At 43.8% G+C, this 13,246-nt stretch overlaps 1 protein-coding gene across 1 annotated transcript in view; it reads right to left on the bottom strand.

Annotated features, from left to right (window-relative positions):
• Positions 1 to 2,084: 2,084 nt before the first annotated feature.
• Positions 2,085 to 13,246, bottom strand: part of LOC106588401 (major histocompatibility complex class I-related protein 1) — a 33,609-nt gene continuing 22,447 nt past the window's right edge. The window contains exons 3-7 of the mRNA XM_082970016.1: positions 3,957 to 4,235; positions 2,933 to 3,576; positions 2,617 to 2,634; positions 2,261 to 2,340; positions 2,085 to 2,133 (exon numbers count right to left, since the gene is read on the bottom strand). Of these exons, the coding sequence (XP_082826142.1) occupies positions 3,203 to 3,576; positions 3,957 to 4,235 (653 nt within the window). The 3' untranslated portion in view covers positions 2,085 to 2,133; positions 2,261 to 2,340; positions 2,617 to 2,634; positions 2,933 to 3,202. The remainder of the gene's footprint in view (positions 2,134 to 2,260; positions 2,341 to 2,616; positions 2,635 to 2,932; positions 3,577 to 3,956; positions 4,236 to 13,246) is intronic.

Here is a 13,246-nt window from a genome sequence, read left to right as displayed (position 1 = left end):
GTTACATGGGGAGTATAGTATAGGTCCCAGTGTGTTATTCAGTAGTTACATGGGGAGTGTAGTATAGGTCCCAGTGTGTTATACAGTAGTTACATGGGGAGTATAGTATAGGTCCCAGTGTGTTATACAGTAGTTACATGGGGAGTATAGTATAGGTCCCAGTGTGTTATACAGTAGTTACATGGGGAGTATAGTATAGGTCCCAGTGTGTTATACAGTAGTTACATGGGGAGTATAGTATAGGTCCCAGTGTTATTATACAGTAGTTACATGGGGAGTGTAGTATAGGTCCCAGTGTGTTATTCAGTAGTTACATGGGGAGTGTAGTATAGGTCCCAGTGTTATTATAGAGAATTGCGTCCCTTATAGCAACACCATTCCATAAAAGTCTTACATTTCAACAGTAGCCCGTTTTAAAATGAACCCAATGTTGATATCATGTTGCCAGGCAGGATTCTGTACAACAGGTTTTTATAGCACTATTCATTTCAGCCCTAGAAGGCAGATGTACTGCTTCAGCTTTTCTGTCTGGCTGTTTATTGATCAATACATATCACTGATTCATTGGCCAGAGGTCACTCACCTGGTTTTCCAGGTCTGAATCAGTCCCTGATTAGAAGATAATGGAGAATGAAAACCAGCGGTGATTTATCCTAATCTGTACCATATGATAATGTTCAGGACAAAATAAACAGTGTAGAGATTATCCCCCTTTTTAAAGAAGTATTTTATTCAAACATTTATATTTGACATTTTAGTCATCAGATGCTATTACCCAGAGCAATTTACAGGAGCAATAAGGGTAAGGGTCAAGTGTCATGCTCAAGGGCACAGACAGATTTTTACCTAGTCGGCTACTGGCCCAACACTCCCAATAGCCTACCTGCCACCCCATCATATTTCATACAGATCATCAAAATATATATTACTTCTTCTTAAACCCATATACAAAATGATATTGTTTCACTTCAAATCCTTTGCGGTTTAAAACATATCTTACTGCAAACATTATTAAAAGGCCCAGTACGACACTTTGATTCGAATTTTGTAGACTTTATTGAAAAGTGTAAGAACATTATGACAGAAGGCATGAATTTGGTCTCTAATTTGTTGTTTCGCTGCTTCATTATGTATCTCTTAAATGGATCACTTTTACTATGCTGTTTTCTGGACTTGTATTAGATAATATTAAAAAGCGCAAACAGTTGCAATAAAATAATTGTTCAACTTGCCCCATCACCAACTTATTTTTACACATCCTACTACCCCAAAAAATATCAGAAATCAAACGTATCATAAAAACTAGAGCAATAAAGCCACTTTCGTTAAAAGAGAAATATTTACAAATGGAACATGTGAATGATGGGCCTTGTCAGGTTTATGGCCATACAGTTAAACAAGACAGTGAGCAAAGATCGAACATGTCACACAATTACTCTGTTATCCCACTAAAACCTACACATGTGCAGCTACACTACACAAAATAATGTTAGTTTTTCCGGTTTACAGCAATATCTTTTAAATGTGGTTGTTTTTGATGGCTTCAGTTAAGAGAAAATCAAGCAAATTTATGTTTTATTTGTAGAATAATCTAAGTTAAAATCTTAATTTAACATCTCACAACAATCTAATCCTTTCCAGAAAGACACTTTCATGGCATTCCATTGATTCTAGTATACCTGTAAGAACGAGATAAACCTCACACAGTGGCAATATAACATTTAACAATTCAAAACACATTACAACACTTTAAAAAGCCAAACTATAGATTAAATGAAAGTAAAACTGTTCAAATGAAAATCACCAAATAGTATTTTTGACAGCAGATTTTTTGTTGTTGATGTATGGATCTGTGTTTACAGTGTGTGTGTCACAGGAGGCTGCTGAGGGGAGGACAGATCATAATAATGGCTGGAACGGAGTAGATCAAACCATGTGTTGATGTATTTGGTACCATTCCACTCATTCTGCTCTAGCAATTACCACAAGCCCGCTCGACCCAATTAAGGTGGCACCAACCTCCTGTGTTGTGTGTGTGTGTGTGTGTGTGTGTGTGTGTGTGTGTGTGTGTGTGTGTGTGTGTGGCAAGTATACGTGTGTTATGTTCTTGAGACGTTCCTCTTCAGCACCTTCCTAAAACACATAAGAGAGAGAGAGGTTACACACACATAAACACAGTACAGACAGTCAGACTGTGTACTAGTGTGGAAATGGTTGTATCAGTTTGCTCATTAATATGAGGACACCTTCAGTGACTTACTCTGATGCTACAGAAGAGCAGAGAGGTCTCTCAAGTCATCTGGGCAGCTCTCCCAGAGTTGTCAGAGTCAGTGTCGGAAGCTAAAACAGAAATGAAACCCCAATATTAGAAAAAAAGACTGATTGAAAGATCATCCATGAGTTCAGGTTAATTCACAAGTTCCTAACACATGGTTCACAGTAAATGCAGCCTTCCATATTAACTAGTTAACTACATCAATTAACATCTTAGTTGGAACCAGCACCAGAATCTACAAGGAAAAGAGACACAGCCTCATTCTAAAATGGATTCAGTCCAACACATCACAAATCAGTGATCTTTTCAGAATAGAGAACAACATGAAGCTAAACACTTACTGCTGGCCGGAACAAAGCCTGAAACACAGAGATGAACGTGATGTTATTATTGGTTTGCTAGAATATTACAAGAGAACATCAGTTTGAAAGTATTCTGAATCCTGTATTCCTACTGCATATCCTGCTGCATACGTCACATACAACAGTTAGCGTCTGCTTGACTCTACGTGAATCAGAGTCAATCAAACATTCCTCTACCATCACTAACTACAACACCTGATTGTAAACTACTTCTAAACTAACTAAAACACTGCTGATAATACCTGAGGTGACAGTGTAGCCTAGATAGGAAAATAATCTCTCTCTCCTCACTCACCTTTCTTGCTCTTCTTCTTCCAAATGACGACCCCAGCAACAGCAGCAACGACGAGCAGGAGGAGAGCTACCACCACTCCAATGATGGGGACAATGTTGGGGGTGGGTCATCTGTAATCATCAGAACAGAGCATTCAGACATTAGTACTAGATGGTACACTTCTGTCGAAGATTTACTCTAAGCAGCATCTCTGTCAATGTCAATAAAAGGTCAGGAGGTCAAGGAGAACATGCAGTCAGAAAGGTAGCGTCACTAAGCAGATGAGTGAACTTAGAAATTAAGAATATTGGGCACATTCAGTAGGAGGGTTGAGTATAATGTATATTTGAATCTCTGCTTCTTACTCCAGTTGGTCTTGATCTCAGACTCAGTCAGAACCTTGATGATGTCGTCCTTGATACCCGTGACTTGAACCACACACTGATACTTGTTGTTCTTCCACTCCTCAGGCGTCACTGTCAGGTGGGAGCTTTTCTGGAAGGTTCCGTCATCGTTCTGGAGAGTCTCTCCGTGCTCCACATCTTCATGGTGATCTTGTCCGTCTTTCTGCCAGGACACCATGACTCCACTGGGGTAGAAACCTGTCGCGTGGCAGGTCACTGGAGAGGAGGGGGTCTTCTGGAGCAGAGACACTGAGGGGGGGACTGGAGAGAAGGGGCGGGGAGGGAATAAATAGAGGGAATAATCAGACACACGGAGAGAGAGAGAAAATGACAGCGGGTGGCAGAAAAAGAGAGAACATGAGAGTTAAAAAGAAGAGGGTGGAAGAGAAAGAGAGAGAACGTAGTATAGAAATAGAGAGGAGGAATAGACAGACAGACATACAGAGATAGAGATGGGAGAGAAAATAACAGAGAGCATTGTGGACGCAAGGTTAATGACAAAAAAACGATTCAGTTACAAAAACGATTAAGATAATAATTTTGTTCTTCAAAAGTAGAATTTTATATGACTTAAATCCAATACATTATGATATTATATCCTGCAACATCACAGAGTTAGATCATGTCATGTGTCTCTGTACCTGTCCTCATCAGAGTGCTCTTCCCATAGTCCACATACTTCTTCAGCCACTCAATGCACTCCTGGGTGAGGTAGTTTTTCCAGTACTCATTCTGAGCTGTGTTACTGTCCCACTTGAGTTTGGTGATGACTGCCTGTGGCGTTGGGGCGATCCATGACTTTGTCTTCAGGTCAAATGCTATGAAATCCTCTCCATCATATCCATACTGATCAAACCCCTCTGTGGCTCCAGCCTCATCATCCCACTCACAACCACACATCATCTGGAAAACGTGCACACCTGAGAGAAAGAGAGTGGAAGAGAGCGAGAGAGACAGAGAATGATCAACTCTGTGCGTTCTTCTGGCTGCTCTCCAGATTCAGTCTGCCAGTAAGATCTCCGTTATCATTTATAGTTATTTAAACAGAAAACAAAAGGATTTAACCAGACTGTAATAAAACAGAACGAGAACCAGCTCAGAACCCTAGTGTGTGATGAAGTCACACCTTCCCCACAGAGACAGAGGACGTTACAGTAATGTCCGTCTCCTCTTGAGCAAGACACTTAACCCTAATTTCTCCCGGGTAGCTGTCAACGGCTCTGGCTCAGGGGGAGTGTAAAAAACACATCTCCATTTCACACTACACAAATATAAGCACCCCATTTGACCTTTTAATGTGGAGACAGTGTGTGTATCTAGTCTACACCAGCTTATGTTGGGTTGTGTAACACTAGTTTAAAAATATATCTTTTTTAGCTTACGCCACCTGGTATTCCCAGGTGGTCTCCCGTCCCAGTACTAACCAGGCCCGACCCTCAACAGAGGGCTTGGAAGAGGCAAAGGTTGAGTCATGCACCCTCAGAAAACATGACACGCCTACTTCTTACCCCGGATGTCAGCCGCACCAATGTGTCGGAGGAAGCGCTGTTCGACTGACACAGGAAGTCAGCTTGCACTGGGCCAATTGTGCGCTGTCCTATGGGGCTCCCGGTCACGGCCGGTTGCGACACAGCCTGGGATCGAACCCCAGGCTGCAGTGGCGCCTCAGACTGTCCTCTAGTGATGATGTCAGAGATAAATAGAGGAAGTGAGAGAGGATCCTCTGTTCAGTCAGGAACAACAGGAGAGAGAGACGGAGAGACTAACATGAGGAAGATGATCTCTCAACAATGTCAGTCTACTGGAGCTATACGTGGGTGTGATCCCAGATCCTGAGGGTGACAGGTGAGTGTGTAGAGTTCCCCATAGAGGACTGATCAGCTCCAGCAGCAGAGTCCACAGGGAGTCACTGGGAGCTTTGGTCGATTAGAGCAGAGATGACCAAACACACATCACCATCATCATCACTATCCTCATCATCATCATCATCATGTTCTGTTCCTCTGCTTCTCTCTACAGTCCCATCAGATCAGAGACACTCAGGGAGACTGAGGAGACTACAGCTCTACAGTCCCATCAGATCAGAGACACTCAGGGAGGCTGAGGAGACTACAGCTCTACTGTCCCATCAGATCAGAGACACTCAGGGAGGCTGAGGAGACTACAGCTCTACAGTCCCATCAGATCAGAGAGACACTCAGGGAGGCTGAGGAGACTACAGCTCTACAGTCCCATCAGATCAGAGACACTCAGGGAGGCTGAGGAGACTACAGCTCTACTGTCCCATCAGATCAGAGACACTCAGGGAGGCTGAGGAGACTACAGCTCTACAGTCCCATCAGATCAGAGACACTCAGGGAGGCTGAGGAGACTACAGCTCTACAGTCCCATCAGATCAGAGACACTCAGGGAGGCTGAGGAGACTACAGCTCTACTGTCCCATCAGATCAGAGACACTCAGGGAGGCTGAGGAGACTACAGCTCTACAGTCCCATCAGATCAGAGAGACACTCAGGGAGGCTGAGGAGACTACAGCTCTACAGTCCCATCAGATCAGAGACACTCAGGGAGGCTGAGGAGACTACAGCTCTACAGTCCCATCAGATCAGAGAGACACTCAGGGAGGCTGAGGAGACTACAGCTCTACTGTCCCATCAGATCAGAGACACTCAGGGAGGCTGAGGAGACTACAGCTCTACAGTCCCATCAGATCAGAGAGACACTCAGGGAGGCTGAGGAGACTACAGCTCTACAGTCCCATCAGATCAGAGACACTCAGGGAGGCTGAGGAGACTACAGCTCTACAGTCCCATCAGATCAGAGACACTCAGGGAGGCTGAGGAGACTACAGCTCTACTGTCCCATCAGATCAGAGACACTCAGGGAGGCTGAGGAGACTACAGCTCTACAGTCCCATCAGATCAGAGAGACACTCGGGGAGGCTGAGGAGACTACAGCTCTACTGTGGGGACAGAGGGGGAACATATAGCTGGGCAGTGTGGATAACACACACACACACACACACACACACACACACACACACACACACACACACACACACACACACACAGTAAATCAACAGCTCCATCTGTCCTCCAGATTCAGTCTGCCAGTGGGATCTATATCATCATGTGTTAGTTGTTCAACCAGACTGGAATAAAACAGAGATCAGACCTCTACAGTGTGATGATGATGTCACACCTTCACCACAGAGACAGAGAGTTGATGAGGAGACTCAGAGTGTGTGGATCTATTCTACACCAGCTGATGTTGGCTTGGTTCTATCTACTGTGTTGAAGATACACACTGTGTTCAGTACAGTAGTGTTATTCTAACTAATGGATGTTGTGTACGACTGTCGTTTTCAGTGAGGTGGGTCAATGAATAAAACCCTGTTGATAAATGAAGACTGTCCTCTAGTGATGATGTCAGTGATAAATTGAGGAAGTGAGAGAGGATCCTCTGTTCAGTCAGGAACAACAGGAGAGAGAGATGGAGAGACTAACATGAGGAAGATGATCTGTTACTAATTCCCTGCTGGTGACTGTTATCAGCACCTCACAGCCTGGAGCTGTACACTCCACTCCCCATCCCCCCAGGACCCCATCCCCCCCAGGACCGCATCCCCCCAGGACCCCATCCCCCCAGGACCGCATCCCCCCAGGACCCCATCCCCCCAGGACCGCATCCCCCCATCCCCCCAGGACCGCCAGGTCCCCCCAGGACCGCAGCCCGACAGTCTAGAGCAGTGATTCTCAACTGGGGGGTTGTGACCCCCATGGGAGGATTTTAAGGGGTCACGAGACTTATTATGCAAGAATATAAAAAATATAAAAACATTATTTTGAAAGCTAACCGCCGCACCAAACCCTTTATTTTGACAGGATACCGCTGCACTCGCTTATTGTTGCTGACTTAACAGATGCAGTGCGTCCGCAGAGGTGAAATGTTTAGCTACGTTCAGACTCGGAGGGTTTTCTCGCTGCGCTCCCTCACTGACCAATACAGTATCGTTCTCGCCCCACACACACTGATCCAATGAAATGTACAGATTTCTCGACACACACACACACACACACACACACACACACACACACCACACACACACACACACACACACACACACACACAAGCATTTCGCTACACCCACAATAACATCTGCTAAACGTGTGTATGTGACCAATAAACATTTGATTTGACACACTGATCCAACAAAAATGTCATTCTGCAACATCGTTTAGCTTTAAATGTGACCCGTCCAATCAGATAATACAGATCTTCCTCTGATTGACAGATAACTTATGCAGATGTGTTCTGCAGGCATTGCACATGTGGATAGTTAGCTGTCATTCAACTCATGTAGGCCAGCTGTCAGAGTAACATTTTGAAAACGGGCGGCTCCCTCTTCATCTACTGCTGCTTCCAATGTCAACAACAAGGCAGACAACACCGGTCCCCGTCAGAACAGACAACACCGGTCCCCGTCAGAACAGACAACACCGGTCCCCGTCAGAACAGACAACACCCTGGTCCCCGTCAGAACAGACAACACCGGTCCCCGTCAGAACAGAGAACACCGGTCCCTGTCAGAACAGACAACACCGGTCCCCGTCAGAACAGACAACACCGGTCCCTGTCAGAACAGACAACACCGGTCCCCGTCAGAACAGACAACACCGGTCCCCGTCAGAACAGAGAACACCGGTCCCCGTCAGAACAGAGAACACCGTCCCCGTCAGAACAGACAACACCGGTCCCCGTCAGAACAGACAACACCGGTCCCCGTCAGAACAGACAACACCGGTCCCCGTCAGGACAGACAACACCGGTCCCCGTCAGGACAGACAACACCGGTCCCCGTCAGAACAGACAACACCGGTCCCCGTCAGAACAGACAACACCGGTCCCCGTCAGAACAGACAACACCGGTCCCCGTCAGAACAGACAACACCGGTCCCCGTCAGAACAGACAACACCGGTCCCCGTCAGAACAGACAACACCGGTCCCCGTCAGAACAGACAACACCGGTCCCCGTCAGAACAGACAACACCGGTCCCCGTCAGAACAGACAACACCGGTCCCCGTCAGAACAGACAACACCCTGGTCCCCGTCAGAACAGACAACACCGGTCCCCGTCAGAACAGAGAACACCGCCCCGACTTCATCCAACACGGTTTTACATTTATAGAAGAGAGTCAGGGTGAGTGTAGACCGCAGTGGGTCCTATGCAGCCAGCTGGTAGCTAATGAGAGCATGAAACCCTCCAAACTGAAAAGGCATCTGGGCACCAAGATACAAGCCACAAAGATAAGACGGCTGACTTTTATTTAAAAGGAAATGTCAGCGTCTGGAGGCCTCACAAGATTCACTGAACAACGTATGAACGGTAGGAGAAAAGGCGCTTTGCGCATCATACCTTGTCTCCCAGCGTATTGCTAAGTGCAAAAAAAGCCCCCACCAGTGCAGAGGATGTCATACTCCCTGCTGTGATCGATATGTGCACTGAACCCGTGGGAGAGTCAGCCGCCAACACACTTCAAACCACACCCCTATCCAATGACACGGCGAGGAGGAGAATCCAGGACGTTGTCTGAGGTCATGACGCGCCAGACATCAGAGAGCATCGGTACGAATGGCCATTACGCACTGCAGCCTGATGAATCCACAGATGAGGCTAACCATGCCGTTCTAATGGTCTATGTCAGACACGTCTGGGATAGTAACTTGGAGGAGCAGTTCCTTTTTTAGTGGTGATTTGCCCACCACCACCACTGCAGAGGCTGTCTTTAACACAGTGGATATGTACCTGGGCTCCGTGGGACTGGCCTGGGATGCGTCGGTGTGACCACTGATAGGGCAGCGGCCGTGACGGGAAAGCACTCCGAGGTAGTAAAGAGGATCCTGGACAGAGCACCGAGTGCGACCTGGAACCACTGCTTCCTACACAGGGAGGCTTTGGCAGCGAAGGACATGGTGCCTGAGCTCCACACCACTCTCCAGGATGTGATCAAGCGAGTCAACTATATCAAAAAAAAGCTCCACGTTAAGCAGGTGTTTCCAGGCCTTCTGCGGGGATATGAGGAACGAGCACCAGCAGGGGCTTTATCATGCAGAGGTCCGCTGGCTCTCCAGGGGTAAACTGTTGGGCAGCTTTTATGAACATTTCCATTGTGAGGAATGGCTCGGATATTTCTGATCATCTGAATTCTCTCAATGTGATGCAAAGGAGGGGGCACAATCGATTTGAACAGAGGGACAAAGTGGATGCCTTCAAGCTGAAGCTTACTGTTTGGGGAAATCATGTTTCTAATGGGAGGATTGACAATGTTTCCCAACGCTGATTTCGAGACTCAGAATCTGATCAACATAGCGCACCGCGACACACTGAAGAAAAACCCTTAAACATCATCTGGTCGAGCTGCAGGGAAAGTTTTGCGACTACTTTTCGGAGGAGAGCGACTACTTCCCGTAGGAGAACAGGGGACTAGATGACTGGACACGTGACCCCTTTCGAGTGGAGACAGGAAGCGTCCCGTTGCCAAGCAACGAAAAGGATCTGCTGGTGGAGCTGTCATTTGATGGCGGACTGAGCATGCGCTTCCCGGGAAATGACACTGCCACAGTTGTGCTGCAGCGTAATGGGAGAGTATCCTGCTCTCGCCTGTCATGAACCATGCTGCCGTTCAGCACTACCTGTCTGTGTGGAAGTGGCTTCTCTGCTATGGCCCTGCTGAAAACTAAAAGCAGAAACAAACTGGACAGACAGCATGACCTCCAAGTTGCCCTGTCAACCATCTCCCCAGACTTCAGTGAACTCATCAAACTACAGAAACCACATCCAGTTTTCACACTGATAGGTCACACACACACACACACACACACACACACACACACACACACACACACACACACACACACACAATAAATAAACAGGTTAATTAGTTGTTGTTCACTATGTTAATTATTATGGTTAATTAGTTCATACATTCATATTATATTTGATTGTACTGGTTAAAAACGTACACCTTTAAAAAACATTTCAAGGTGGTGAAACTATTCACATGGTAACGGATGATTAAGAATTCCTAAAGACTGTTGTTTTCTCAATTATAAACACTGGTTTGTGTTACTGTTCATTAACATTATAGGGACTGGTGTGTGTTACTGTTCATTAACATTATAGGACTGGTGTGTGTTACTGTTCATTAACATTATAGGACTGGTGTGTTACTGTTCATTAACATTATAGGACTGGTGTGTGTTACTGTTCATTAACATTATAGGACTGGTGTGTTACTGTTCATTAACATTATAGGACTGGTGTGTGTACTGTTCATTAACATTATAGGACTGGTGTGTGTTACTGTTCATTAACATTATAGGACTGGTGTGTTACTGTTCATTAACATTATAGGACTGGTGTGTGTTACTGTTCATTAACATTATAGGACTGGTGTGTTACTGTTCATTAACATTATAGGACTGGTGTGTGTTACTGTTCATTAACATTATAGGACTGGTGTGTTACTGTTCATTAACATTATAGGACTGGTGTGTGTTACTGTTCATTAACATTATAGGACTGGTGTGTTACTGTTCATTAACATTATTGGACTGGTGTGTGTTACTGTTCATTAACATTATAGGACTGGTGTGTTACTGTTCATTACCATTATAGGACTGGTGTGTTACTGTTCATTACCATTATAGGACTGGTGTGTTACTGTTCATTACCATTATAGGACTGGTGTGTTACTGTTCATTAACATTATAGGACTGGTGTGTTACTGTTCATTAACATTATAGGACTGGTGTGTTACTGTTCATTAACATTATAGGACTGGTGTGTGTTACTGTTCATTAACATTATAGGACTGGTGTGTGTTACTGTTCATTAACATTATAGGACTGGTGTGTTACTGTTCATTAACATTATAGGACTGGTGTGTGTTACTGTTCATTAACATTATAGGACTGGTGTGTTACTGTTCATTAACATTATAGGACTGGTGTGTTACTGTTCATTAACATTATAGGACTGGTGTGTGTTACTGTTCATTAACATTATAGGACTGGTGTGTTACTGTTCATTAACATTATAGGACTGGTGTGTGTTACTGTTCATTAACATTATAGGACTGGTGTGTTACTGTTCATTAACATTATAGGACTGGTGTGTTACTGTTCATTAACATTATAGGACTGGTGTGTGTTACTGTTCATTAACATTATAGGACTGGTGTGTTACTGTTCATTAACATTATAGGACTGGTGTGTGTTACTGTTCATTAACATTATAGGACTGGTGTGTTACTGTTCATTAACATTATAGGACTGGTGTGTTACTGTTCATTAACATTATAGGACTAGTGTGTTACTGTTCATTAACATTATAGGACTGGTGTGTTACTGTTCATTAACATTATAGGACTGGTGTGTTACTGTTCATTAACATTATAGGACTGGTGTGTGTTACTGTTCATTAACATTATAGGACTGGTGTGTGTTACTGTTCATTAACATTATAGGACTGGTGTGTGTTACTGTTCATTAACATTATAGGACTGGTGTGTTACTGTTCATTAACATTATAGGACTGGTGTGTTACTGTTCATTAACATTATAGGACTGGTGTGTTACTGTTCATTAACATTATAGGACTGGTGTGTGTTACTGTTCATTAACATTATAGGACTGGTGTGTTACTGTTCATTAACATTATAGGACTGGTGTGTGTTACTGTTCATTAACATTATAGGACTGGTGTGTTACTGTTCATTAACATTATAGGACTGGTGTGTTACTGTTCATTAACATTATAGGACTGGTGTGTGTTACTGTTCATTAACATTATAGGACTGGTGTGTTACTGTTCATTAACATTATAGGACTGGTGTGTTACTGTTCATTAACATTATAGGACTGGTGTGTTACTGTTCATTAACATTATAGGACTGGTGTGTTACTGTTCATTAACATTATAGGACTGGTGTGTTACTGTTCATTAACATTATAGGACTGGTGTGTTACTGTTCATTAACATTATAGGACTGGTGTGTTACTGTTCATTAACATTATAGGACTGGTGTGTGTTACTGTTCATTAACATTATAGGACTGGTGTGTGTACTGTTCATTAACATTATAGGACTGGTGTGTTACTGTTCATTAACATTATAGGACTGGTGTGTTACTGTTCATTAACATTATAGGACTGGTGTGTTACTGTTCATTAACATTATAGGACTGGTGTGTTACTGTTCATTAACATTATAGGACTGGTGGTGTTACTGTTCATTAACATTATAGGACTGGTGTGTTACTGTTCATTAACATTATAGGACTGGTGTGTTACTGTTCATTAACATTATAGGACTGGTGTGTTACTGTTCATTAACATTATAGGACTGGTGTGTTACTGTTCATTAACATTATAGGACTGGTGTGTTACTGTTCATTAACATTATAGGACTGGTGTGTGTTACTGTTCATTAACATTATAGGACTGGTGTGTTACTGTTCATTAACATTATAGGACTGGTGTGTTACTGTTCATTAACATTATAGGACTGGTGTGTGTTACTGTTCATTAACATTATAGGACTGGTGTGTTACTGTTCATTAACATTATAGGACTGGTGTGTGTTACTGTTCATTAACATTATAGGACTGGTGTGTTACTGTTCATTAACATTATAGGACTGGTGTGTTACTGTTCATTAACATTATAGGACTGGTGTGTTACTGTTCATTAACATTATAGGACTGGTGTGTGTTACTGTTCATTAACATTATAGGACTGGTGTGTTACTGTTCATTAACATTATAGGACTGGTGTGTTACTGTTCATTAACATTATAGGACTGGTGTGTTACTGTTCATTAACATTATAGGACTGGTGTGTTACTGTTCATTAACATTGTAGGACTG

This window comes from Salmo salar, chromosome 27, assembly GCF_965601325.2.
Source record: "Salmo salar chromosome 27, fSalSal1, whole genome shotgun sequence".
Lineage (NCBI taxonomy): Eukaryota > Metazoa > Chordata > Actinopteri > Salmoniformes > Salmonidae > Salmo > Salmo salar.
This window is presented reverse-complemented; position numbering and strand designations above follow the sequence as displayed.